Consider the following 27,406-nt stretch of genomic DNA (forward strand, 5'->3'; position numbering starts at 1 on the left):
GGGGGGGGGGCCGGGAGGTGATGGATGGAGCCCGGTGGGAGCAGCTAAATCCAGGCGGGAGCTAAATTTCCCCTCCGGAGGGACCCGGACTTCTTGCTTGGGGTCTGGAAGAGGCGGCGGGACCTGCTGAAGGTGGGGAAGGTGGGCGGCGGGGAAGGGGGGGGTGGGTTGGAGGAAAATCGCATCGCTGGTGGTGTTTTGGTTTTGGCTGGAAGGCTGCGCCCACGCGAGACCGCTCCGGGGAAAAGTGGAGCCGAGGGTTTTCCAGGCGCTCCCCATCGCTCCGGATCGCGGCCGGGGAGCCGGCCGGGCTTTGGGGAGGCCCCGCACGAGATGTACCAGAGCTTAGCCATGGCAGCCAACCCCGGCCCTCCGGCGTACGAGGGGGCAGGTGGCTTCATGCACAGCGCGGCCGCAGCGTCCCCGGTCTATGTGCCCACCACGAGGGTCACCTCCATGCTCCCCAGCCTGCCCTACCTGCAGAGCAGCGGCTCTTCCCAGCAAGGCAGCCCCGTCTCCAGCCACTCCATCTGGACTCAGCCCGGAGCCGAAAGCGCCGCTTACAACCCTGGATCTTCTCACCCTCCCGTGTCACCTCGGTTCTCCTTCTCCACCAGCACCCCCATCCCGGCCACCTCTTCCCGGGAAGCGGCGGCGGCTTACAGCAGCTCCTTGAACCTTTCTGCTAACGGGAGGGAGCAGTACAGCAGGGGCTTCGGCAGCTCCTACTCCAGCCCCTACCCGGCCTACATGAGCCCCGAAATGGCCACGACCTGGACTTCCTCGCCCTTCGACAGCCCCATGCTGCACAACCTGCAGAGCCGAGGGACTCCCGCGGCCGCCCGCCACGCCAACATCGGTGAGCAGAGGGCTGGGAGAGGGGAGGGAAGGTTTCACCCCGTTACCCCCCAGATTTTGGGGCACACACCCCCCCTGTGCATAGGCGCAAAGGGCAGGAGGGAGGAATTTTGAGTGTTGGGGCTGGCGCTGCCTCTCTGACTGGAAACCATTGGGGTCCTTATTCTTACTTATTCTGCAAAATCACCAGTCCAAAACATCCTCAAAGGCAGGAGTTTCCAAAAAATAAATGGAATTTAGGGCAGGCCTGGAGTGGCAAGGAACGATGAGCTGAGCTCTGGAGCGCGGGCCTGCTGGCTCCTCAGATAGCTCAGGGGGATTTAGGGGCTCTGAAGGGGATTGTGGGGTGCAGGACCACATTTTCCATCGACACGCAGTCCGTTCCTGAGCTGGCTTCAGGTTCTGATTAAGAAATTCTCATGAAGAAATCAAAGTTGGGTCCATGAATTCCAAATCGTCCCTTCGGGCTGCTTTAAGTTCTGGTGTTTTTAAAAATTTTTTTGGAAAGGTCAGTTGGGCTACGGAAAGGGAGAGCAAAGAGAAATTTAGAGCTGAGGTGTGAGAGATGATGGAGAAGGATTAAAAGAAATGCATTCACATTTATAATGGTGCTTTTTGGGGAACTCAGGCATATCTGACAAAACCCTGGTATTTCAGAGTCTCCTTCCCCCAAAAAACCTGACCCTGATCTCTCGTGCCGAGTCCAGTCTCAGAGCCTTTAATTTCATTAAAATCCTCTGGTTCCTACAATGAAGAATTGGTCCAAATGGCTTAAAATACTGCTTTAATATTTCGTGGGGTGGAAGAGGGATAAAAGGGGAAAGAAATGCAGGCACATCTTTGCATTGTGGTTCCAAAACCCCTTTTTTCCTTCCCGTTTCCTCTCTGTGAAGGTGTTTCTGTCGGCTTTGGGGTTGGGGTTAACAAAGAAAACACCTCAAATTTTGCTGCAGATCTATTTTATGATTGTGTTCTCCGACCCGAATTTTGGAGGGTGATTTTTCCATCGTGTCCAGCAGGATTTGCATTGTCTTTAGCATTATTTTAAGAAGTTAAAAGAAGGAAAGTTGGACGTCGGTGAAGGCTTGGCCTTGCCAAAATCTTGTGCTTTTCTTTAAGTGCTATAAAATTTCTCAAAACGAGGAACAGATTAAGGATAAAATTTTAACCAATCTGACAATGTTTTTTGGGAAGCCATTAGAAGGCAGATCATAGAGGAAAAAATCAGGATGAATTAAACGATCAAATATTAATTGAATATCAGCAAGCACATCTGAATATTTGTATTTTACCATGATGCCATCTCTTCCTTGGGGACAAAAAAAAAAAAAATAATCACCTTTTTGTGGTGGTTTTAGAAGTGTTCTTAATAATAAAAATAACCTAACCCCAAAAACAATACAAATGAAGAATTGCAATTGCAGAAACACCATCAGCTTTTAAAGTGCCAGCGTGGGGATTTTGGGGTTTTGAGTCTGGTGGTTTTTGCTGCAGCTCCGCATTTTGATGGCAAAAAATGGAGTTTTAAATAGCACTGGGACGAAGAGATGAGTTAAGACAGTCCCAAAAATGTGTTTTAATGAAGGAGGAAGGAGCAGGGACTCCTGTTCACGGCCAGGTCCTGACTCGGGTGCCGGATTTTCGGCAGCGCGGCCGAATCCGCGAGATTCATTAGCATGGGGCTAATTGCGCCTCTGGCTTGGATATGGAAAAGCACTTGGATTTTAAAACACAAGTGCTTGGGTTTTGGTTAAAAAAAAATAAAAAAATAAAAAAAAATAAAAGAAGAAAATGAACTGCCTGAGAGCTGGTGAGTTTTAGATGGATTTTTGGAAGGCAGCTCCTTCGGGAAGAAGTTTAAGGTCCAGCCCCGTTCCCGCTTCTCCCTGAGTCGGGACGCGGCCGCTGCCGGGTCCCTCCTTGAAGCCGAGCGATGCTTTGGGCACCGAGGGGGTTGAGTGAAGCATGGAGAGGCTGGGAAAGGGATTCCAAACTGGGAAAGAGTTTTATCTTAATTATTTTAAAGGTAAAAAATCCTAAAAAACGGAAGGCAGTGAACGATGCCGTGGGGGGGACACCGTTGTGGATTGCTCCCATCACTGACCCACTTCAATCCCACATCCGAGCCTGGTCAGCTCCTGAGAGATCCCTGGCACGGTGGAGTTGCCTTTTCTCAGGGCTAAAAGTAATTTTATTCTCTGCACAGCGAGGAATCTCAAGGTGGAAACGCAATCCTTTTAAACCGAGTGGTATTTGTAGCGCTCTCACTTTCTTTTCCAAAGAAAAAGAGAAATAACCACCACCTTCGGGTAGTGTTAAATGCAGAACACCCCTGGAGTCATTAAAATCTTAATTATTATCATTTTTTAAAAATAAAGATCAAGTATAGGCAGGTTTAGGTGAATATGCAGACACGAATTCACCGTCTGTGCAATTGGGCACGACTTTTTTCCCCGTTTTATATAAATATATCACTGAAACAATAAAGCAACACACGGAGAAAAGAAGATTAGTGAAAATGTAGTAAAAGAAAATAACACTAAAATAAATACAAACCTTCTTTTTATTTTTTTTTTCCCCTAAAATAAGGAATTTTGGCTTGGGTTAAACCGTGGTGTAGAGCACTGGGGAGGATGGGTAAAACATACGGGCCCGTTTGAAAAACTCCCTGGTGTGTGTTCAAAATGCCAAATTTGGGCTTTTTAGGGTAAGTTCGGTGACTGATTCCATTACCCTGAAGAGCAGGATCAGACCCTGTGATCGAGGCAGTGAACTTGCCCCAGGCATTGCCTGGGATGGAGTTACTGCGAATTCCCGACTTAATGAGGCATGAAAAGGACCAGCTGCAGAATCCCCTCTCCAAAGACTTCCCCGCCAGCACCAAAAATCTCTTGAAATCGCTCCTAAAATTCCCCTGGACGGGCAGTTTGGCTCTTGCCCCTTCCCCAGGCAGAGGGGAGCGGAGATGGAGGGCGGCACGGGGGTCCGAGCGCATCCCTCCCACCGCCCCTCGCTGCCTCCTGGATCTTTCCAGGCTGGGGAAAGACGCTCAGATCCCAGATTGCCATCCCCATTCCCTTTTATTTTGCTCGCAGCGGGGATTTTACTTTCGCTGTGGCATCGCCGTGGTTGCTGTGGTTGGGGATAAATCGCGGCTGTGGGCATTCCTGGTGGGTGCTTTTGGGTTTTTTTTTTTTTGGTTGGTTTGTTGTTTTTTTGGGTTTGTTCTTATTTTTGGCTAAATCGAAGTCAGGGCTCCTCAAACAGACGCTGCTGGAACACAGCATCTGGGAAGATCAAAGCCTGAAGCAGACACTGGGTTGGAAAATGTCCTTTCTGCTGCTGCTGGGGGAGAGATTGGGAACCAGATCTTAAGCTTTCCCACAGGGATGCTAAGAGATTTACCCTGTCGCATCCCGGGGCTGACATTTCCAGCGATTCACTGGCATTTGTTACAACCCTCTGCCCTACAAGCAGCCCCTGACCTTCCCCGTGCCCCGAAGGACAAGGTAGCTGGTCCCTGTGGGGTGGCAGGCGATGAGCACAGCCCAGCATCGTCCTGTCCCTGATCCTGGAGGGATGGGACCTTAGGACACAGGGATGGGGCCATAGGACAGAGGGATGTGAATGCAGGATGGCAGAAAAGGCTGCGGGACAGTGGGGAGGGGCTGTAGGACATCGGGATGGGGCTGTAGGATATCGGGATGGGGCTGTAGGATATCGGGATGGGGCTGTAGGACATCGGGATGGGGCTGTAGGATACCGGGATGGGGCTGTAGGATATCGGGATGGGGCTGTAGGACATCGGGATGGGGCTGTAGGATATCGGGATGGGGCTGTAGGACATCGGGATAGGGCTGTAGGATATCGGGATGGGGCTGTAGGATATCGGGATGGGGCTGTAGGATATCGGGATGGGGCTGTAGGATATCGGGATGGGGCTGTAGGACGTGTCTGCCTTTTCCTCCATCCCCCGTTTCGCAAGCGGCGCATTTCTCACCTCAACCCCGCCGGCGGGGAAGGTTCGCCCAGGGCTTTGTTCCCCGCTCCGGGTTTGAATCCACCTTCTGCGCTCCCTCCTAATTTAATTGTCACCCGCCAGTCTGGGATTTGGGATGAAACCCACAGAATCGGGGTTTCTAATCTCTGAGCAAGATCAAGCTTGAACAGACAAGTGTTTATTCCCCCCTCCAAGCCACCCATGCAGTAGAATTTAAATTGCAAATAAATCAATGATAATAATAAAAATAACACCATCACGAGCATTCTGTCACCCCTGTTAATAATTCAATTCCTTACTTAAAAATTGAGCTGTATTACCAAGCACAGCTTATGTTGCACAGAACAGCCGTGGGGTGTTCTGTGCAACACATATATATTAAATATATGCCGTGTATATATTATATATAATATAAATGCTCACAAATTTTTGTAGAGCAGTAAAACTTAAGGAAGTGGACAGTGGTGCTTAATCTAAGACTTTATTAAATCAAGATTAATTATTTTTCACCCATCCATGTGCACTTCTTCATCCCTTTTACAATAACAGCAATTTATTTTTTTTTAAGATGCAGCTTATATTTTGCTCTCTACATATTTTTTTCCCAGAAATTTTAAGGGAAAGAGGTGAAATTCTTGGAAACAGATGAGGGTTTATCAGGCAGAGTATTCCAAAGGAAATCAGGCCTAATCCTGCCACCTCTGTGCTCTTCTGATGACGGGAAAACTTTGGCTTGGCCAGCAGAAAGGGGCTCCCCAAAACTGGTTCTCCCAAATGCAGAGAGGTATTTTGAATGGGCAAACCATTTCACTCTGAAAATTTAAGGATGCATGGAATAAAAACACCAAGAAAGCAGCAAACAGCAAATAAAATTCCAAACTGGGTGAATAAGTGGCATTTTATGCGCTTAAAGTTTGGCCAGCCTGTTGTTTCTGGGGGAGGATATTTGCTATTAAAATAGAGGTGTAATTTAAGGAAAATTTAATTTAAAAAAATTTATTGTGTTGTCCCAAAACCTTCAGAAGTTTTCTTTCTCATCAGTGCAGGGCTGTGGGCTGAAACTTTTTGTTCCTTGAGCCCTGCAGAGCTTTGCAAGCATAGGAGACAAAAAAAAGGGTTGCAAATACATCAACTTTGAGAGGTTTTATTCCCAAATCTGCGCACCTGTCCTTCCCTCCCTGCAATTTCCTTATTGAAAAGGAGGTGCAGAAATGGGATTTTCGGGGATCTCCCCCGTCTTGGTGACGCTCCTGGGGATTCACGGGGCAGAGGAAGCCGAAATCTTGGGTCCTTCAAGGCTTTTGCAACCCAACTATAAAAACCAGAGTCTGCTTCCCCTTTGGGGCTCATTGCTGGCTGCAAAACCAGGTGGGAATCTAGCTCAGGAGCTCAGTCTTTAGGCTTAGGAAAGAAAGTTTTGCTGATGCTGGCAGGGAGAGGCAGAAATGCAGATTTTTGCTGTGCTGGCCGCAGGTTTCGGGGACGTGGGATCCCGAAAAACGCGATTACGCTGCCAAAACCCTTTGGTTGTAATGGCCAGGTTGGGTTGTTACAGGTCTGAGATGCTTTGGAGTGGGGAATGTGTGTAATTATGCCTGCAGGATTGCAAAAAGGGAGACGGGAATATCTGGAAATGCCAAATATTCACCTTGTCGGCGGGTCGGAATCCGCGCTGCCGTCTGGCAGGAAGGTGTAAATTCGTCTTTGGTGTGCGAGTGTGAAACGCTGCTTAAATAACCAGGGAAATAGGTGAGAATTCACTCTAACCTCCCAAATTAACCCAAATTATAGAAGGAAATTTCATTATAAGGTTGGATTGAGGTTTTTTTTTTAATTTTAAGAAAAACTGGTCTTTCTCCTTCATGGGACAGAACTCTTGCAGCTGTCTACGATCACTTCCCACATTATGGCAAAATATGAAAACCACTCCTGCCTTTCCAAGTCTTCCCCACATCATCGGTCACGGTGACCGGGCTCGAGCTGTAAATACATCTGTAATGACAAATTAAACCCAATTATCTGCCAGGCCTGAGCACTGAGGTCTTTTCACACACGGGTGCTTGCACTTGCGTGACAGCCCTCAAAAATAACTCCAGCACCGTTGGCACGAGTGGCATTAAAGGCTCTTTTGAAAACACACATACTTTCAAACCTACTCCAAAAATTTTGGGGTTTTTTTTCATTTTTTTCCCCTTTTTTCCCTTTTTTTTCTTTCTTTTCCTTTTTTTCCAGGAGCTCCTTGCTGTGGGGTATGTTGAGTTCACAGCATTCCCTTTGCTCTTGCACCTTTTTAAACCCTCGCGACGCTCAGCGGCAATTTCTTTTTTTAATACGATAAGCTCGGGCTGGATATTCTCATCTCCCCAAAAAAAGAACTGGCGGGTGCTGGGTCTGCTCCAAAAGAAGAGCCAGGCAGAGATTCTTCCAAATTGGACACAGATCTGACCCCGCCATCAGCGCTGAAATGTTTCAGCTTTGGAGTTTTGGCAAGACCTGGATTTTAAAGCCAAATTTGGGGCAGCGTCAACTGGAAGTGAAAACAATTTTTTCTTTTCCAAGAAGTGCCCAGTGATTAATTTTTTTTTCTCAATTGTTCGCTGGCACGGGGATATTTTGCTTAATGAGGTAGATACCTAATCGTAGAATGAAGCCTTTGCTTGGGGGGAGCAACTTTGTTATTTCCAATGTCTTTTTGCTTTCTTTGTCTTTCTGAGGCCAAACCTGCTCAGGTTTTTAGGATCAGCCATCCCCTAAAAAACAGATTCCATATGGGCTGGGACAAAGAAAAAAGCAACCTCAAAAATACCCACGTTCCTTGCTCAGAGCTGGAGCCATCCCTGATTTAAAGCACCGGGAGGTTCACTGGGAGCTGGTGCAGGATCAGGCCCAGGCAAATAGATTCCATAGGGAAGAAATTCAGCCCATTGCAAATTACATGGGAATTTACATGTGTCTTCAGGGAGGTGAAACCCCAAAATCCAGTAGGACCTTCCTTTTTTTCCTGAGAAGTGGCCACTTTGTTTATACGCTGCAGCATGAAGGAATTCATGATGCTTTTTAAATTATTTTTAATCGCCCCTGAAGCTTGTGAGACCCTTATCGGAGCCAGCTGGGCTCAAACTGCTCACACCAGCCTTGGGAGAGACTCAGAAATTAATTTTGTTTGTGAAACAGGAAAAGAAATCATTCCTGGAAAGCCAAAAATTAATAATTTTTCCAGCAGAGGTGGGGTGAGGGCAGCCGGATGAGGGATCCTGCAGGGCTGATCTCCCGTCTCCAACAGGGACTGGTACTGGATTGCTTCTGCATCTGGGATAACAAAATCGCTGCCTGGAAATGCTTCCTCCTAATCCCTGGGAATTAAATTGGTGTCTGCCGGGGGAGCATTTCAGGAGAGGTCCCGTGGTGGGGCGCCGCTCCCTGCTCCTGCTTTCCTTCCCAGAGCTCAGCCCTTTTCCGCTGGACGATGCTTCCAGCACGCTGCATTTACAGGGAGCTGGGGTGAGGCTGGGTTCTCACTGCCATCAGACTCTCCTAAAGGGTTAAAACTGAATTTGACAGCAGAGATGAAGCAGGGAGGGAGAAGGAGACCACGCCAGTCCCTTCAAGCAAGATTTTGCCAATTTTCCCTGTTTTTTTCCACATGGAGCTCCTTGTGTCCATAATATTTAAGCAAATTCCAGGTTGTCCTCTGACCTCGAGGGCCTCCTTTGGCTCTGCAAACACCTCCAGAGAGCTCAGGAGACATCCCCCTCTGGCAGGATTCCCAGCTACCCATCCCTGGCTCTTGCCAGCCCTTGTGCTTTGGTGCACCTCAATTTTCCTTCAAGCTCCTGCTTCCGGCATCCTGTTATCATATGTCAGGCTCTGCTCTTTCAGAAAGGGAAAAAACAGCTTTCCTGGACAAGGGAGAGGCTGGAAAACCCTGATTCCTTCATGCTGAAATCCTAGAGGAGGCAAAAAAAACCCAAAAAACAACCAAACCCTAATATTTATTATTTAATCTCCTATGAGTTTCCAAGCCAGACTCTTGGATTTGCAAGCCAGGGAGCCACCATTATTCAACATCCAGGGCTTGCAGCTGTAAAAAAAAATCAGTGAGGCTCTGAGCCCCAGACATCAGGACTCCTCTGAATGACGTGTGGTCCCAGATGTCTGGGATTATTTTGGGAAGGGAGTGCTGGCCCCAGGGGCTGCCTGCCCAGGGGGCTGGCTGCTGGGAAGGACTCTGGGCTGGGACATGGCTGGGTGGTGTGGAGCATGAGAGGGGCAGCTGCTTTGGGGTGGAGGATGTCTCTTCCTCACACTCTCACACTCCTCTGGGCTGGGATGATGCTCTGGATCCTGTGCATGACTTTTCCCATGTTTCAGTCCTTCATTACTTCCCTGAGAGAGATGAGTGATGCTGTAATTTATCCTGCCCCTCTGGACATGAAGGTCTGGGCTTGGGGGGGGTCTTTTCACTTCCCAAAATAAGTAGGACTACAAGCAGGAGGGTGAAATCCCCCTCGCACCCTTTGCCTGGAGCCAGGGAAGGGTCTCACTCTTGCCTGCTCTCCCCAAGCACTTCTCTTCCCAAACCCACATCCCAGTGAGGCTCTGCCACCTCCCTCCTCACAAATCAATAACAACGGGTGAGCAGGTTAATTATAATCACAGAATAAACGCCGCGGTCTCAAAGTTCACCCAACTTCAGCAGCGTTTCAAAACGAGCGGACGGCGCCAAGAAACTTTCATTGATTCCTCTGGGGCAGGTGTGGGAGTTTGAACCTGTCCCCAGGCTGATCTTGATTCGAGGCCTACTCAGTTTTCCTCCTTATCTCGACTTTCGCCTATCTTATAATGCCTGTTATTTTAGATAAAAAGTCCAATCAATTGAGTTAGAAAAACTGCAAGTTATATGTGGCCCTGATAAGTTCGGTACCTGCCATTTTATTGGCCTGGGCTGCGAAGTGACCTTTGCAGATTCTTTATCACCCCCTCCTCCCGTCCCGCTCGGGGGCTGAGTTGACTTAACGTCCAGAATAACTAATAAAAGAGGAAAAGAGGAGGGCCAGGGGTTAGACAAACTCACTGTCCCCTCTAACGCGATGAGCCGCAGTAAACACCTTTTTGTTTGTCCCTGGCTGGAGTCCTGCTGGGAGGTTGGGATCGGGCCTGGCTCCTCCAAGTGGGATTTATCAGCTCCGAATTGGAAGCAGAGCCTGTGTCTAAATCAGTGAAATTAGAACAAAACTGGGACAGGGGTTTGGACACATCAGTGTTGGGCAGTGCTGCCATGCTCAGGGAGGGATTGGACAAGTGAAGCAGTCCTACATATTCCATATATTCCTACACATGGTACAGACGTGTTTTACAAAGTGAGGGGCTTTAACATATCATGTATGGCTTGCACATATGAGTTTTTTAAAATATACATATGTGTGCATTTGTGTACACATATATATATACATATAATATATAAATATATATACACTCACCATTCTATATAGCTAAGTTCCATGCAGTCACAGAATAATAATAATTTTAACAGCAAAACCAGAAATAATTGATTGGAGATGATTCCTAACTTGCTACAATGACATTCGCAAGGATATCCTAGGCATCCCTGCCTATGGAAGAGGGTCTGGAACTAAATGATGTTTAAGATCTTTTCTAACCCAAACCATTCATTCTAGGACATGCTATGGGTATATATACAAATATATATGTTTACATATATGTATACCACACACACAAAAATATAATAACAATAATACAATTGATTGCAATCCTATGAGAAAGATTTTTCCTGTTTTCTTTGGATAAATGTCTGATCTGGGAAAAAACCCACCCCAAACTTCGAGTTTCTGGAGTTGTAGGATTGGAGAAATGGATGTTTTAACATCCCTAGCAGGACAACCACCTCAGCAGTGGCTGAGGGCATGTGGATGAGGCTTTGGAATGCCCAGTGATGGACATTCCTCCATCTCCTAATGAAAGCCCAACAGACCATAATCTTCACTCACTGGTGAAGAATCACCTTGGGGTTGTCCTCTGCTGAGACAGGAGCTGGACTCAGTGATGCCTGTGGATCCCTTCTAGCTCAGGATATTCTGTGATTCTGTTAGGCCCTGGCATGGTCCAAGCACAGACCATCCTGAGCCCAGCATCTCCTGATGCCGCTCCTGGGAAGAAGTTTGGATGTGATTGGGGTCTCAGAACATTTGAACATGGGCAGACTCTGCTGGCTGGGCTTAGGGTCAGGCTTCACCACCTCCCCAGTAACTGGCCCTGGTTCACAGTTACCCCGTAGCCATAAGGCCAATTCCCACGGCTCAGCCATGGAGCAGAGCTTGGCAGGACTCCACAGCACACCTGCTTGTGCTTCCCTGTGGGGACACCAGGAACGGCTGCACATGATCCATTACCTGTTCCCAGCTCAGAAACTGCTGCCCAGGAGGGTTCATGGCACTTTAAATCCCAAGCTTTTCTGATCCTCTTCATTTTTTCCCCACTGTCCCTTCCCTGAGGCCATCAAAGAAGAGTCTCTTGACGGGCACATCCAGTTGGAGATGGGCCAGATTTCAAGCAGGGCAAGGCTGTGGCTCTTCTTTCTTTGTCAAAAGAGAGAAAGGTTTTTTCCTTTCCAGGTGCCTCCTGCCAAGCAGACCCCAGGCTGTGGCTGACCCCATCTCGCCCATTCCTTGGGCTCTCCATGCTAATCTGAGATTTGTTAAAAAATATTTGGACAGTCGATAAGCAGAGGAATCTCCTGTTTATCAGAGGAGCCTCGGATATTTACAAGTGTAAGAACTGCAAGGAGGAGCAGGGAAGGGGAGGTCACCTTGGTGGGTGGGTGGGAGTTCACTCAGGCATAACTTGACAGTCAGCAGAAGCTGCTGTTGGACACCAGACCACTCTTAAAGAGGTGGCCAAGAGGCTCCCACCAAAAGTCCTACAAGGAATGTCTGCATTCCTGTCTCCTTCAGAGCAGGCTGTGCACCTCTGGGATGTGGGACATGGTCCCTCTGTGTGTTTCTGGTCTGTCTCTCCACTAAGCTCTGGGACAATCACAGGGCTGGATGGTTTGGGCTCTGGTGGTTTTGGTGTTGGAGAACTGTCAGTGCTTTTCCAAGCAACCAGGTTAGCCATTCCCCCAACTCCTGCCCCTTCCCCAAATACTGTTTAGATCTGATTTAGAGGAATCCAGCTAGTTTCCACCCACCCTTCTTCCAACCATTTCTTGTCTCCAGCTGTGGCTTTTGAAAGTTGTCCTCTTGCTCCCCTCCAGTGTCACTCCTTGTCATGTGGAAAGGACAGTGTCACTATGGGATGAAAAGCCTTGCTCAAGGGCATCCTCTTGCAGAGCCAAGCCTGAACTCCAAGCCAGGCCCAGAATTTTCCCAACCTTCCCATCGTGGCCCTCCCGCACATGATCTCAGCTGGTCCTTTGGCTGCTTCCACCTCCACCGTCCTTCAAAGCATGGAAAACATATCCACGAAGGAAAGGAGTATTCCTGGCTGCTGGCAATGGTGTGTGCCACAGACCTTGGCTCTCTGCAGGCAGAGCAGGGAGTGCTGCAGGGGAGGGACACAATGTTCCCTTTGCCTTGACGTGAAACATTTGGCCTGGGAAGGGTTGCATGGGAAATGTCTCGCCGTGGCGTTTTGCAAAGCCGGGGAAAAAGCAGATTTCTTTGCCTTCTGGAAAGCCAGACTGTAGGGTGAATGTTTCCTCAGCAATAAGTAGGGTCTTTATGTGTTCAGAGGGAAAACTGTTTGGCTCAGGCACCTAACTGGGTACACAGCCATTTTCTCCACCATAGACGTGTCAGGTAAACCCTAAAACTTTCTGGGATGGCATCAAGCCATTTCTGTGAGGCTGCACAATGATGCTTTTTGCTTGAAATCGTGTTTTTGGCTAAGTGTGGGGAATTTACCTGGTTCCCCACTTCCTGCAGATCCTCAATCACACAGGTGATGATGCCTTCTGCTAATCCAGGCCAGGGGAGAGCAGGGAGCCACATTCCCACAGCACCCAGCCCAGTGGTGAGCACTGCTCACACAGGCACTGTCCTGCTCTCCCTGTGTTTAGATCCCATTCACCTCTAAAACCCTGGGTGAATTTTACCCAAAATCCATCTGAGAGGAAACAGGAAGAGAAGAGGGAGCAGAGGGGTAAAAGCCAACAAGGAAAACCTGTTTTTACAGAAACAACCTTGGCTCCATTAGCTCCATCCCCACTTTCTGATCCCAGCCTGTGTGCCAAGCTGGTGATGTCCCCATGGACAAAGGAAAGGCTCACTGACAGCTTTCCTTTGGCTAAAGAGGTCCCCCATGCATGATTTTCGGCTTTTAAAATTTGCAGTCACTCCCTTCCCATTCCTCTTTTGTCCCTCCTCTCTTTTTTTTCATTCTCTGCCACAATCCTGGACCAACCAGCACTTTTAACTGGGCTGTGATCTGACCAGAAACCTTTTGGTGGGCTTTTCCCCTTGAAACTTCAGCTTCTGGAATCATGCAATTCATGGAAAACACCTCAACCCATTCCAAAGAAGTAGAAGATGTGACTTTCAGCTCCTCTAGCTGCACCAAAATTCTGGTTGAAAGGACCCCAAAAGGCCTGAAGAGTAGGAAGGATTTCCAAACTGCCGCTTTTTAATGGGAACAATTTTGGGATTTGGGACCAAGTGGCTATGAATGGTAAATCCTGTTTCTGCTGCCATGCTGTTGTGGCTGTCCTTTGAAGCAGAAGGTGAAGGTGTCCTGGGTGGGATTCCAGGGTGTCCCTGTCCTTTGCCTCAGCTGCGAGTGCCCCTGAGAGTCCATTTGGGGTTTGTGTATACACAGGATCGTGGCTCTCACCTCTTATCATAACAAATTGTTTTAGGAAACTGCTTCTCTGCTGGCAAAACTGCTCTCAGGCTCTGTTTAGAGCCTGTAAGTGGTCTGGCTGTGTTTGAAGGACAGTTCCTCCTTTGCTGAGTTGCTTCATTGGGTTGAGAAGACACTTCTGCAGGGGGGACTGTTGATATCAAATATCTCTCCAGCTGTAAACAAAACTCCAGAGCTATAGTAATGGAAGTCTCTTTCTGTCCAGAGAGGGTGAAGGCAGGAGGGGGCTGGAGGGAAGCAGAAGACAACCTCGTTGTTTCTCATGCAGGAGGGTCTGACCCAAACCAGGGAAGGGAGGGCTCCTTGTCCCCTTCCACAGGATGGGGAAGAGAAATTCATAAACTGGATGCTGGGTCTGAACTGAAGGAATCAAAATCCTTCCTTTTTCTGTTATCACTCCTTAGGGTCCTGATCTATCAGGTTTATGCATTCACGATGATCTCTCCAATGCAAACAGATTTAATCACAGAATCACAGGATGGTTTGGGTTGAAAGGGACATTAAAGCTCATCTAGTTCCAGCCCCTGCCATGGACAGGGACACCTTCCACTATCCCAGGTTGCTCCAAGCCCCATCCAACCTGCCCTGGACCACTTCCAGGGATGGGTTGCTAAAGAAAAGCCCAAAAGTCTGGACTTTGGGATGGATGTAGTGCCAGGCTGGCAGACGTGGTGGAAAAGTCACTTAAAGCCACTCTCCAAGCTCAAGCCTTGGGTTGAGTTGCAAGTGGGCATCTGGTTCTCCTGTTTGGGAAGGCAAAATTCCTCAGACTTTTGGTGAACTGGAGGTGCTGGAGGTGTGGGCTGGCAGGGCAAGCTCCAATCTGTGTTTTTGATGACCCCAGCATTGTCCGTACAGGTCGATCTCAGTGGATGTGAAGGACCCCTCCCAACGACCAAGTGTCACGAAGGGCCACATCCAAGAATTCTTTTTTTCCTTCCAGACCCCTGTGCCCCACTCAGGAGTCACTCCTGGCTCCCTGGGAACTGAATATCCCATTGTGGAAAGTATTTCTGACATGAGCATACTCAAGGCCTCACCCAAGATTAGGAGCCTGTTGTGACACACACAAGTGACATTTCCTGCCCTGGGAACCTTGCAGTGCTCATAAACAGTAGATGTGAAGGGAAGAAATCTCATTTTACACAGCAAGCTGATGACCAGGAGAGGGATGGGACACAATCCATCCTCTCCACTGGTCATTCAGTGAGATTTCATGATCTGCTTTCATGTGGGAAGCTCCTTCATTGACTAAAGGCAGGGTTTTATGAAGAATTAACTAGAAGGCCATCAGGATTAGTCAACACCAGGGACCCAGCCCATAAAAAGGACTGAATGATCCCAAGATACAAGATAAGGGCTTGGCAAAGGCACGTGGGGAAGCTGAACATTCAAAGAGGAAGATGAGGCCACTCAGCACACACGAGGCTCCCCCAGCCACGGGCCGACGTCCTCCTCAGCCTGATCAGCAAATCCTTCCCTCAACCCTGTCCCAGTGCTGGCTGTACCTGGCTTCAGGAGAGGGAGTAAATCTTTCCAGCAGAAAGGCCATTACAGAGGTCACCGGATGGACCCATAAATCTCCATTATCAGGCAGCGGCTCCTGTGCCACAGAACGGAAATTATTGCCCTGAGTGCGACTGGGGGAGCCTTTCCTTCCCCCCTCATTGTTCAGGGCCCTCCGGGAGCCGCTCGGGCCATTTGCTGCCTGAATAAACGTTTCCTTTCCCGGCTGCAAAGTACAAGGAATAAGTGTCAGGGGATCTCATAATGCCAGGATTTAGAGCTCCAGCCCTGAGCCAGAAGCCAAGGAAACACTTTGCTGCTTTTTCCTGGGGAGTCTCCTTAATCCCCATTATTAATAACACTGACAAATTAAACAATTAGTGCATTTGAAGCCCGGTGACCTCCATGCCCAATTTAGCTCGGCCTGATGGTGGATCCTGGTTCCTGTGGGCTCGGATCCCTGGGAACATTTTGATTTCCTGGGTCCTGAACATTCACCCACATCAAACCTGAACACCCACCTGCACAGGCTCCAGGTTTTCAGGTGATACTTTCTCATTGTTTTGTAGATCTTCAGGGTTTTTCAGAGCAGGGGGGATGTGTGGCCAGAAGGACAGCTCAGAAAGCTCCCCTTGGCAACTTCATCCTGGAGTTTAGAGATGCTCTGATATTATATATATATACACACAAATTAATAATTATAAATATATAATTTACACTAGAAAGAAATCCAGTCCCTTGTTTTCCACTTCCTTAGAGCCCAAACACCCTTTGTTCAATAAATGACATGCACCAAGCCCGTATCATCATCTCTAAGCCAACATCCAGTAGCGCCCAAAACACCTCCTGTGCCATCCCAAACATCCTTTGAAGCAGGTGAGGATATCTCTCCTCCAGGTGATATCTACCTAGGTCAAGGAGCTCTCCCTGCTCTGTCAGGGCTGCAGGAATGTTTTTAATGAGGTTGTATTCTGTGGGTATCATCTGACTCAGCACTGGGTGGTGCCCGGAGGGGACACACCCATCTGATACGGGCTGTGATTAGGGAGAGCCACCCATTGCCCGGAGCCTCAGTGTCCCCCGGGAACAAAGTCTGTCCCTTCCCATCTCAAACCCCAATGACTCCTGTTTATGAACGTTCACAAGGATCACCTTCACCTGCAGCTGAGAGGGGAAAGTCTCACAAACGTTACTGCCATGGAAGCAGAAGGAGACTTTTGGAAACTTCAACCAGTGAAAGTTTGGATGGGGCTTGGAGCAAGCTGGGATAGTGGAAGGTGTCCCTGCCCATGGCAGGGGTTGGAATGGGATAGGCTTTAAGGTCTCTTCCTATCCAAACCAGTCTGTGATCCTATAAAAATCCCTCAAGAGAGATGTTCCTGTTCAAATCCCATGGAAACTGGGGAAAAAACCCAAAACACCAAAAAAATAGGGAAAAATATCAGCCAAATGCAGGTGGAAAAGGAGAGCAGGTCTCAGAGCAGGCTTGCACTGGTCTTTTGGATGCCAATGAGAAACCAATACTGAAAATAACGTGGCACTAGAGCTGGGTGTCCCACTCTTGGGAAGTAACACTCAACATTTGGCAACAAAATATTGCCAGAAGATAGGAGACTTACATTTTTCTAAAACCAGAAGTATATCCATACTTGACATTTTTTTGAGGGACCTTCTTATTTAAGAACTAATCCAATTTCTAACATTTCTGAGGGACTGTTAGGAATTTTCTCCTTTGTTTTTGACTAAAAACTTTTATATTTTGGTTGCCTGGTGGAAAAATCTCCAAGAAAGATTGTATTTTGTATTTAGTCACAGACAAAACTCAAATCACTCAAGCTTTAACTGTTACCTTTTGATTATCTCTGCTCTGCTAAATTCTCCCTGGATTATATCCACAACTCTGTACTGAATTATTTTCAAAGAAGAAGGGATTTTTTACAGGAAAAAAATTACTGCACAAATACTTTGGCTTTTTCTTTGGAAAATTATAATCAAAAACCTCAACAACTTCCAAGATGAAAAAAAAAAAAAAAAAAAAAAAAAGTGAAATGTTTTCCTTTTTGAGATTTTTCAAGGAAACGAGTTTTTTCCTGACCAGCTGTTCCAATCCCTTCTCTTTTCAAAGGAAGTTTATTTGATCTAGATTTTGGCTATGACTCAATTGTCATTTTAAGGGGGAAAGTGAGGGTTGTGGTATCACTGAATCGATGTGGACAAAAATTGCCTGGGGGGATTCTCATCTTTTTGAATCCACCAGAATTGCTCCAGGGTAGTGAGATTTTCCTAAATTGCTGGGAAGATACTGGATTCCCGCTTTGCTGGCTCCAAAGCTGCTTGGGTACGATAAATTACTGCTCTCTACCATTTCCCCATGGGCACACGTGTAATCTGCTGTTTTTAGCCAGATTTTCTAGGGAGAATTAGGCTCACGTGAATATTTGTCTCTGTTAACTGGCGCCACTTCATTAATTATTTTTTGTCCTTTGGCCGGTTCACGGTTATGCAGTTTCCTGCAGATTTTCCAAAAATAGTCTGGGGAAAAGAGAAAATAAGGCCATGTCTGAACATAACCCTTGCTAGACATCAGAGAACCCACATGAGATTGAGGCACAGCTCAGCAAGAAGCAAAATTTTGTTGTTTTGCTCTTTGGGGAGGAATTGTATTCCAGCAGGAAGCTGAGATTCTTGTGTAAAAAGCAGGTGGACAAGGAAAAAATACAGTGAAGCTGTTGGTTTCTGGGAGGGTTTGTATGGAACAGGGAATGAGCTGTGGCTTTCCAAAGGATGATGCAGTCGAGCTTGTTGTGCTCACCTTTCAACCTCCTGGTCCTGCCAGAGCCAAAGGGACTGGACTGGCCCAGCCCAGGGCAATTCAGGAAATGACAGAATGGTTTGGGTTGGAAGGGACCCCAGAGTTCATCTCATCCCATCCCCCTGCCATGGGCAGGGACACCTTCCACCTCCCCAGGTTGCTCCGGGCCCTGTCCAACATGGTTTTGGACACTGCCAGGGATGGAACAGCCACAGCTTCCCTGGGCAGCCGTGCCAGGAACTCCCCACCCTCACAGGGAACAATTCCTTCCTGACATCTGATCTAACCCTGACCTCTGTCAGTTTAAACACATTCCCCCTTTTCCTATCACTCCATGCCCAATTGTCCCTCACATCCCAGTGCAGGATGTACCAGGAGGGCAGAGGGTGAATGCAGCAAGCCCTGCAGTGTGGCATCAAGCACAATACACATTTCCATCAAAAGCTGGAGAACACATAAATTCCCAACAGTCCCTGTTAGCTGTCAGCCTGAGCTGGGGTTTGAATCCCAGAACCATGGAATGGTTTGGGTTGGAAGGGATCTTAAAGACCATCCATTTCCAACCCCCTTCCATTGGGCAGGGAACCTTCATGTTGTACATATGGATTCCTGTAAATCAGGAGATATTTTCCGTGCAGAGAATGGGGTGAAGGCACAGAAACCTCCTTGTGGCTCTCTGCAGCCGTTCCCCCCAGCAGAGGGGCTGGGTGAGGAGCGTTCCCATGGGGAGCAGAGCACATGGAATGGGTTTCCCTGCCCAGGGAACTGCCTCTGGGCAGCTCTGCTCTGTGGGGTTTGTTCTTATCCGTGGTGTCAGGAATCTGCCTTGATCGTAACCAGGGCTGTTCACCTGCCCTGATCTGCTTGCCCTGGCTATGGCCAATCTTGAAAATTGGATAACATCAGAGCAGAAGGGAAAAGTTTATATTTCTGTCTCCTGGTATCCATATCCCAGCACATCCCTGCTGCCACAGAAGTCCTGCAGTCATGGCAGGGAAAGGAGTCCCTCTTCCCAATAATCCTGAGGGCAGGATGGGTTCCTTGGGGGCAAAGAGCTGTTTCTTGCAACCTCTAAAATCTTAATATTTGTGATTTCTTGAAATGTTCCTTCTGGGTTAAACTGAGAAGCAGAGCAGCAATTAAAGGTACAGCCACCTAATTAACCAAGTCTTTTGCCTTCTCTCCCATCTTGGCAGCAGAATTTTTTGATGATTATTCCGAGGGGCGAGAATGTGTCAACTGTGGGGCCATGTCCACCCCGCTGTGGAGGAGGGACGGCACGGGGCACTACCTCTGCAACGCCTGCGGGCTCTACCACAAGATGAACGGCATCAACCGGCCCCTGTTCAAACCCCAGAGGAGGCTGGTAAGTCAAGATCACACACGTGGGGCGAGGAGGAGGAGGCAAAGAAATCTCAGCCAGCTGGAGATGCCAGGGGTGTTTCAAACCCACCTGCCCAGCCGAAGTCCAGACTTTCAAAACAAGACAGATTTTCTCATGCTTGGGACACTCCAAGACCTCATACTGCCCAGAGCAGTTCTCCAGACACAGGCAGTGGAAAGGGCTGTAGGACACAGGGTGATTTTGGGATTTGTGGTGTTGGTTCAGCAAAAGCCAATCTTTGCTTTAGTATCACTGCAGGTATATTTGGAGGAATGGCAACTCTTTCCAGTTCCAGCACAGTACCAGTCCATCTTCTCTTATCCACAGGGGTCCCTGGTCACTGCTGGGTGAGCCCCTCACTTCATGGTGACTTTTCTGGATACTTTTTTTGGATACTCTGCTCCCAGATCCGTTGGGTGAGGTGAAGCCCCCATTTTAGGGCAGGTCAGGGCATCCCAAAGCCTGTGGGGTCAGGATGGGGAATGCACAAGGAACCTGGGGGACAGGAACAGGATTGTTCAGCCTGGAAAAGAGAAAGCTTTGGGTTTACCTAATTGCAGCTTTCCTGAAGGAAGCCTATAGGAAGAATGGCGAGAGACTATTTACAAGGATGGCAGGACAAGGGGGAACAGTTTCAAACTGACAGAGCAGGGTTAGATGGGATATTGGGAAAGATTTGTTCCCTGGGAGGGTGGTGAGGCCCTGGCACAGGGTCCCCAGAAAAACTGTGGCTGTTCCATCCCTGGAAGTGTCCAAAGCCAGCTTGGACAGGGCTTGGAGCAACCTGGGATAGAGGAAGGTGTCCCTGCCCATGGCAGGGGATGGAACTGGATGGTCTCCCTACCCAGATCATTCCATGATTCTGTGAGTTCAGTGTTGATAATCTGCTGCTCCCTGCATGTTTTGGTGAGGGATTTTGGGAAGGTCTCTGTGTCCCCAGTGTCATGAGTCCATCATGACAGGCTGAGAAGGTTGGGACTTTTCAGCCTGGAGAAGAGAAGGTTTTGTGGAGACCTCACAGCCCACTCCAGTATCTCAAGGGTCCTACAGGGAAGCTGTGACTCTTCATCAGGAACTGGAGTGACAGGAAAGGAGCAATGGGTACAACTTTAAAAAGGGGAAATTTAGGTTAGACATTAGGAAGAATTTTTTGCGGTGAGGATGGTGAGACTCTGGAATAGGTTACCCAGGGAAGCTGTGGATGTTCCAACCCTGAGAGTGTTCAAAGCCAGGCTGGATAAGGCCTTGAGCAACCTGGTCTAGTGAAGGTGTCCCTGCCTGTGGCAGGGGAGTGGGACTAGATGATCCCTTCTAGCCCCTTAAAATTCTATGATCCTACAACATTCTGTGACTCCCTAACGCTCTATGATCATGAACCCAAGCTGAAAGCAGACACCTGAAAGCCAGGTTTCCACACTCCTTGTCTTCCACGAGGCTCCATCCTCATCCTGCCCCGCCCTTTGCATCGCTCAGCCCTGTCGGTGCCCAAACCCTGCGAGTGACAAAAGCGACAAAAGTGACACCGGCAGCCCGAGCGCTGCCAGCAGCCACAGGCACCGAGCGCCCTCTTGTGAAAAGCCTTTCCAGACACCGACTGATGCAGGCAGGCTCTCACCCCGGCACCCAGGACCTTCCCTCTCCCATTTACTGCCCTCTAAGCCCTGAGCTTTGAAGGATGATGGGAAGAGTCAGGCAGGTGTGCAGGATGTGGCGTTTTCTTCCTCCACCTCCCACTCTTTTTCTCAGCTCGAAACTTGTATTTCATATGGCTTCAAGACCCTTGCTTTCTCCTGTTGCCTTCTGAGCCTGACTAAACCACTTTACCCAGAAAAGGAACTTCAGGTCTGCTCCCTGCACTAATTCATTAGTGCGACCTCTTATTAATTATCCCTTTTTATCAAGAGGAAGAAAATGCTACTGGAAGCTTCTCTTTTTCTTAACCTTCCCCTTGAGCTCTATGAGAAACACAGCACAAAGCCAGCAAGGAATATGTAACATTTATGGTATTGATAACATTTTCTTGGGGTAGCCACAATGCCTGGAAGGGCTTGGGAGCTGGAAAAGGCAGGATGGCCTGGAATCCAGACACCTTAGTGTAGGTGTGTGCACGTGCAAGGGGCCTCTGAGCTGCCACCAGAGCTGCTGGAGATCTGGGGCTCTGTTCAGGTGATGTGGATTCTGCAGAAAGGAGGCTCAGGGGGGACCTTCTGGCTCTCCACAACTCCCTGACAGGAGGGGACAGCCAGGTGAGGGTTGGGCTCTGCTGCCAGGAAACAGGGACAGGAGGAGAGGACAGAACCTCAGTCTATGCCAGGAGAGGTTCATGTTGGACATCCAGAAGAATTTCTGCACTGAAACCGTGGTCAGGCATTGGAAGGGGCTGCCCAAGGAGTTGGTGGAGTCCCCATCCCTGGAAGTGTTTAAGGAACGACTGGGCGTGGCACGCCGTGCTCTGGTCTGGTTGATGAGGTGGGGATCGGTCACAGCTTGGACTCGATGATCTTGGAGGTCTTTTCCAACCTTAATGATTCTATTTCATGTCTCTGGTGCCATCTGAGATGGCCTAGGAGAGCTGAGACCTCCTGGAGTCAGTGGGAAGGCAAGAGGGGCAGAAAGAGGCAGTTGGACAACTGCGAAGGGGTGAAAAGAGAAAAAGCCAGAGAAACAAGAGAGGCAAGAGGAGAGGAAACCCTGGGGTGTGGTGGAGCGAGCTGGTTGGGATGTGGGGTGCTGCTGGTGAGGACACTGCAGGGCTGATGTGTCTCCTTGCTCTGTTGTCCCCACAGTCAGCGTCCCGCCGTGTTGGGCTCTCCTGTGCCAACTGCCACACGACGACCACCACGCTCTGGCGCAGGAACGCCGAGGGGGAGCCGGTCTGCAACGCCTGCGGGCTCTACATGAAACTCCACGGGGTAAATCCTTGCTGTGGGAAGGTGTTCGTGGCACCAGGCTGGGGACTGGGTTCTTTACACACCTCTGTGCTCTCCTGGAGCTGTTTGTCCTGCTCTCCTTTTGGGTTTAGTCCCCCCCTCAATGTTACGTCATGTTTATACCTGCAAGGGAGTGTGCAGGCTGGGTATTTCTCACTTACTAATTAGGTCTCCTTTGCAAATAAGTTCTAAAACCTAATAAAACCAGGCCCAGATTCTTCCCACATAAATTCAGGCACTTTGGTAAAAAAGCCAAGTCAGAAGCACAAACAGATGAGCTGTAGTTGCCATCTTACCCGAAAACACTCAATACCATGGTGTGATCTGCCTTCTTTCTCCCATTTGGATGCACATCTTGAATCTCTCTTGACCAGAGAATTTGGGCTCCATCCTGTTGTTGCTTTCAATTAAGCCAGCTCAGCCACAAGTTAGAACTGGAATCGTGCTCTCTTAGACGACCTTAAGGACATTCAAGAACCAATGTGCTTTTCTATTTGGATCCACAGGTCCCAAGGCCTTTAGCCATGAGAAAAGAGGGAATTCAGACGAGGAAACGCAAGCCTAAGAACCTTAACAAAACAAAGGCACCAGCAGGTAAGTGTTGAATGAGGGAATTTATTTTATTACGTCTATTTGTGTGTGCACTTGCATTTCTGACCACAATGCCCTCAAATTACAGATCCAATGACAAAAACAAATTTTTAAAAATGGGGGATGTCTAAATACCTGGATACCCTTCCCACTATTTTTAAATTTACTTTTACCACACAAACTTCTGGGTGAGTGGGCACATCTCTGTGCTGAAAGGTCTTTGGAAAGAGCCTGTTTTACCCTCTGGTTTCTCCCAGGCCCATCCAGCAGTGAGAGTCTTACCCCGACCACCAGCTCTGCCAGCAGCAGCAGCAGCACCACGACCACCGAGGAAATGCGCCCCATCAAAACAGAACCCGGGCTCTCATCTCACTATGGGCACCCCAGCCCTGTCTCTCAGGTACAGGGGGGAGGTGCTGGCAGTGAGGAAAAAAACCAGGAAATAGGATGGTAGACATGGGGAGAACATCCTCCAAACTTTACTTAGGTACTTAAAGACAAGCTCCTGAAGGGAGGCTGCAGGAAAAGATGGGGAGAGATGATTTACAAGGGTCTGGAGCGATAGGACAAAGGGGAATGGCTTCAGACTGAAAGACAGCAGGTTTAGATTGGATATTGGGAAGCAATTCTTTCCTGTGAGGGTGGTGGAGGTCCTGGCACAGGCTGCCCAGAGAAGCTGTGGCTGCCCTTGGATTCCTGGAAGGGTCCAGGGTCAGGCTGGATGGAGCTTGGAGCAACCTGGGATAGTGGAAGGTGTCCCTGCCCATGGATGGGGGCAGGAACAAGATGATATTTAAGGTCTCTTCAAACCCAAATAATTCTGTGTTTCTATAATTAGAAGGAAAGGGAGAGAGAAGGAAAGAGCCAGCCCAAAGAATCGCACATAGGCTGCAATCTCCAGCCCTGCAGCAAATCCATTTTTACAACACATTTTTACAACAGCAGCAGCCCACACTAAAGGGATTCACGTGGTCCTCTTCTAAAAGGTTTGAAGCTTTTTTTTTCACAGAATTCTCCTTTTTCCATAGGCATTTTCAGTCTCTGCCATGTCCGGACATGGATCATCCATTCACCCTGCGATCTCAGCTCTGAAGCTTTCCCCCCAGGCTTACCAGTCAGCCATGAGCCAGTCTCCCCAAACCAGCTCCAAACAGGACTCCTGGAACAGCCTGGTGCTGGCTGAGAACCACGGGGACATCATAACTGCATAACCTGGCCCTTTCCTTATGAACTCCAGGCTGATCTGCTTGAGAGATGAAGAAGATGCCATGTAATCATCAAGTCAATGTTGTCTCCACCTCCCCTGCTCTCCTGCCTTCTCTCCCCTTGTGAGATGTTCCAGCAAAGAGGTAAAGAGAACTTATCCGAGGTGTAGGGGAGCTCTTATGAAATGAACAGAGAAGACTCAAATCTCAGAGTAACTCAAGGATTTGAAGCCTTTTCCCCCACTTTAAATGAGCCTCTCTATTTGACCGTCACCACTTGCTATGAAACAGCCAGAAACACAGAGATGGACACAGTTCTTGAGTTTAATTTAACAATATCTGGCATTTTAAGACTCAGACAATGGTGGAGCAGAGACACTTCTGTCACCACCCATTCTTTTCCCAAACAGAAGAAAATGCCATTGTCTTCTCATGACCCAAATTCAGTGATCTTCCACCAAACGGAGCCAGTTCCAGGACAGTTTGCTGAACAGACTTCACTAGAGATTCTTTAGTGGCTTTAATGGATTTGATATGATGTAGGGCAGAGAAAAAAAGAGACATTCCCCTTCCTCCTCAGCTCACACATGTAGAGCATTGTCTTCATTTTCCTAGATGGTCTGGAAAACTCATGAATGTCTGTATTTAATAGTAACTCCCTTCCTATTTATCACTACGAAATTGTGGGACTGTGTTTCCAAAAGGTTGTTGGCTGAGCCTGGAGTAGGTCTGTCCAAAGTCAAAGGGGGATTCTGGAAGAAGAAACCTTCTGGAAGAAGGTTGATGAGACCCATGCTGGTCATCAAATCCTGGGGGAAATGGCTGGGCTCTTCCCTGATGTATAGTGACTAGCCAGGCTTAGAGATGATTCAAGAGCACAGCAAGTGAAAGATGCTCTTCTAACGCTGCTGTGCCACTGCTTTTCAGACAGATAATTTAATTATTTTGCCTGTTTTTATGTTGGTTTGGATGCCACTGATGAAATCTGACTGTCACTTATTTTTGGCTGTACTGTGAGTGCCCACTTTCCCCCTAACAGCTGGCTCGTGACCATTTCCCACATCTAATCCTTTAGGATTTCACTTTTTGCAACAAGCAGTGGCTTCATCCCCTACTGGAGGTGGCAGGGGCTATTTTCTTTATCAAGCATGTGCACAGACTTGCCTGCCTGCAAGAGAACACAACTCCATTAAACAAGACTCGACTGTTTCCTTGCCCATAAGGCTCTCACCTACCAGGGAATCCTGGCAAATGGAGTTGGAAGAGATGCTAAATGCCCGCTGACTCATTCCCTTTTCCCAAAGGGATCAGTCCTGCCTAATCCAGCCCTGACTGCTCTGCCTCTGGTTTAACAAACTCAAACTCCAGCACTGCAGGCGCCACAGCTCCCCTGGGCAGTCCAAGTGCTTCACCAGATGCTTCCCACGATGTTTGAATCAACATTTCCAAGGAAGGACAGCTTTGCCTGTCCATGCAGAGAGTTCCTGGGAGACCTCATCCTGCAAGATTCTTCACTCTTGTTTCTGTCTGCTCCCAAGCTCTGTTACCCTTCTTGCCTTCCCAGCTCCTCTCTTTTCCTCCCTGCATCCAGAATTCGAGTACAGAACTACCAAGTGAAAAATCTCTAAGGGGAACTGTGCAGCCCTCCCAAACGTGCCACCCTCTGTCTCCCACTGTTTAACATTCCCACAAGGAGTGTTCTTCCACACAACCTACGGCACATGGCCTGGTGAAGAGGAGAGCCACGGACAGGTTTGAAGCAAAAGAATGGCGTTGTGTTGTCTGTTTGAACTCACTCTTTTCCTGCCGGTGGTGTAAAAGCTTCTCTAAGGAGAAGGATTCAACTGGACTGGTCGTGACTGGAGAGTCTTGGACCCTCCCACATTCCCCATTCTCTCCATAGCCCAGATTTGCAGGATTTTGGAGGTGTGACAGAACCTCCACACTCCCTAGAGAAAAACACCATGGCAATGATGCCATGAGAACAGCTGGGTGGTGTTTACACCAGTTCCCACTCTGTCTTTTGGAGCTAATGCAGTGTGTTAGCCTCATTAGTGCTAATTACAAATGAGGGAAAGACATTAATGAAACATGAATAAAAAGAAATTAAATTCTTTGATTTTGTTCAGACCTGCTAGGCTTTAGAGAGAAGGGAAGAAACAGTGCTGAAAAATATGAATTTGAGGTGAAAACACAAAGGTGTTTCTCTATTGGCAGGAAGATCTTTAGCCAAATTCCTCCTTGAAGTAAATCCCTTTGTAAAGGGCAGCTGAGCTCTCCTGGGATCTGGCTGTGAATTCCTGGCCATAACACAGCAGCCTGCAGCACAAAATGCCACGTGGCTCATGCCAGCTTTTGAGATAGCCAGAACTACCCTGGAAAGCCCAAGAGCGAGTGGAGCCTCCTGGGGAGGATTAAACATCCAGACCAACCACACTCCCGTTTCTCTTTCCATCTGGAGGCTCTCAGGGGTTCTGTCTACCTTCCCTTCCCTATTGCTGTGCTCCTCCTTCCCTCAAAGCCAAATTCCCCTGTGGAATTTTTCTCCTTCCCTTAAAACCCACTCAGAGATGCCAGAAGGAATTCTGCTTGTAATGCCAGAAGGAAAAATCCCTGCAGAACATATCTGCCTTATGTCCCCTTAACAGAGATTTATGAACTGGATTTTAGCCCTCCTCAAAGCCTGAAAAACAATTATTGAAAATGGAATGAGGAGCATTCACAAGTCCCTGCTAACAGAACAAGACATCTGCTTTCCAAAGGTGAAGTTCTGGGGGATGTGAGGACAGCTTTAGGGGTAGAGGACAACTCTTTAGGGGTAGAAATTAACTCTTTTGTCCCCCTTTCTGCACCAGAAACAGAAGTTTGGATACACCAGGTTCAGGTCACCCAAAACTGCTGTAGAGCTGATGTTAGACCAAGAGATTTTGTCTTTTTCAGGCCAATGCTGATATCAGGATGGTGAGAGACTGACCACAGATGCAGCATCACCATTTCAGATGGGGACGAACAGACCATAATTGATGGGTCCCCTTCTTCAGCACTTCTAATGATCAAATTGCAGAATAATTTAACTCAGAAGGGATGAAATCAGGTCTCTCAAGGCCCTGTTAAGGCAACTTTTGAGTATTTCTAAGGGTGGAAATCCCACCACCTCTCTGGGCTCCTGCCCCAGTGTTTGACCACCCTCATGCTGGAAATGTTTTTCCAAGAATCACTGGCAAATTAATTGCTCATACTTGG

At 48.3% G+C, this 27,406-nt stretch overlaps 1 protein-coding gene across 3 annotated transcripts; it reads left to right on the top strand.

The window, feature by feature from the left end:
- On the top strand, positions 1-26,279 carry GATA4 (GATA binding protein 4). 3 transcript variants are annotated; one of them, XM_058836740.1, is made up of 7 exons: positions 1-132; positions 618-859; positions 19,250-19,419; positions 22,224-22,349; positions 22,874-22,961; positions 23,216-23,358; positions 23,987-26,279. In XM_058836740.1, the coding sequence occupies exons 2-7, from the start codon at positions 751-753 to the stop codon at positions 24,167-24,169; spliced, it is 819 nt and encodes a 272-aa protein (XP_058692723.1). In that variant the 5' UTR covers positions 1-132; positions 618-750; the 3' UTR covers positions 24,170-26,279. The 3 variants fall into 3 exon arrangements, with proteins under 3 accessions (XP_058692723.1, XP_058692721.1, XP_058692722.1); XM_058836738.1 differs by lacking the exon at positions 1-132 and having other exon boundaries at positions 167-859; XM_058836739.1 differs by lacking the exon at positions 1-132 and having other exon boundaries at positions 167-859; positions 19,253-19,419.
- Positions 26,280-27,406: the final 1,127 nt, after the last annotated feature.

The sequence above is a fragment of the Poecile atricapillus genome, chromosome 3, assembly GCF_030490865.1.
Source record: "Poecile atricapillus isolate bPoeAtr1 chromosome 3, bPoeAtr1.hap1, whole genome shotgun sequence".
Classification (NCBI taxonomy): Eukaryota; Metazoa; Chordata; class Aves; order Passeriformes; family Paridae; genus Poecile; species Poecile atricapillus.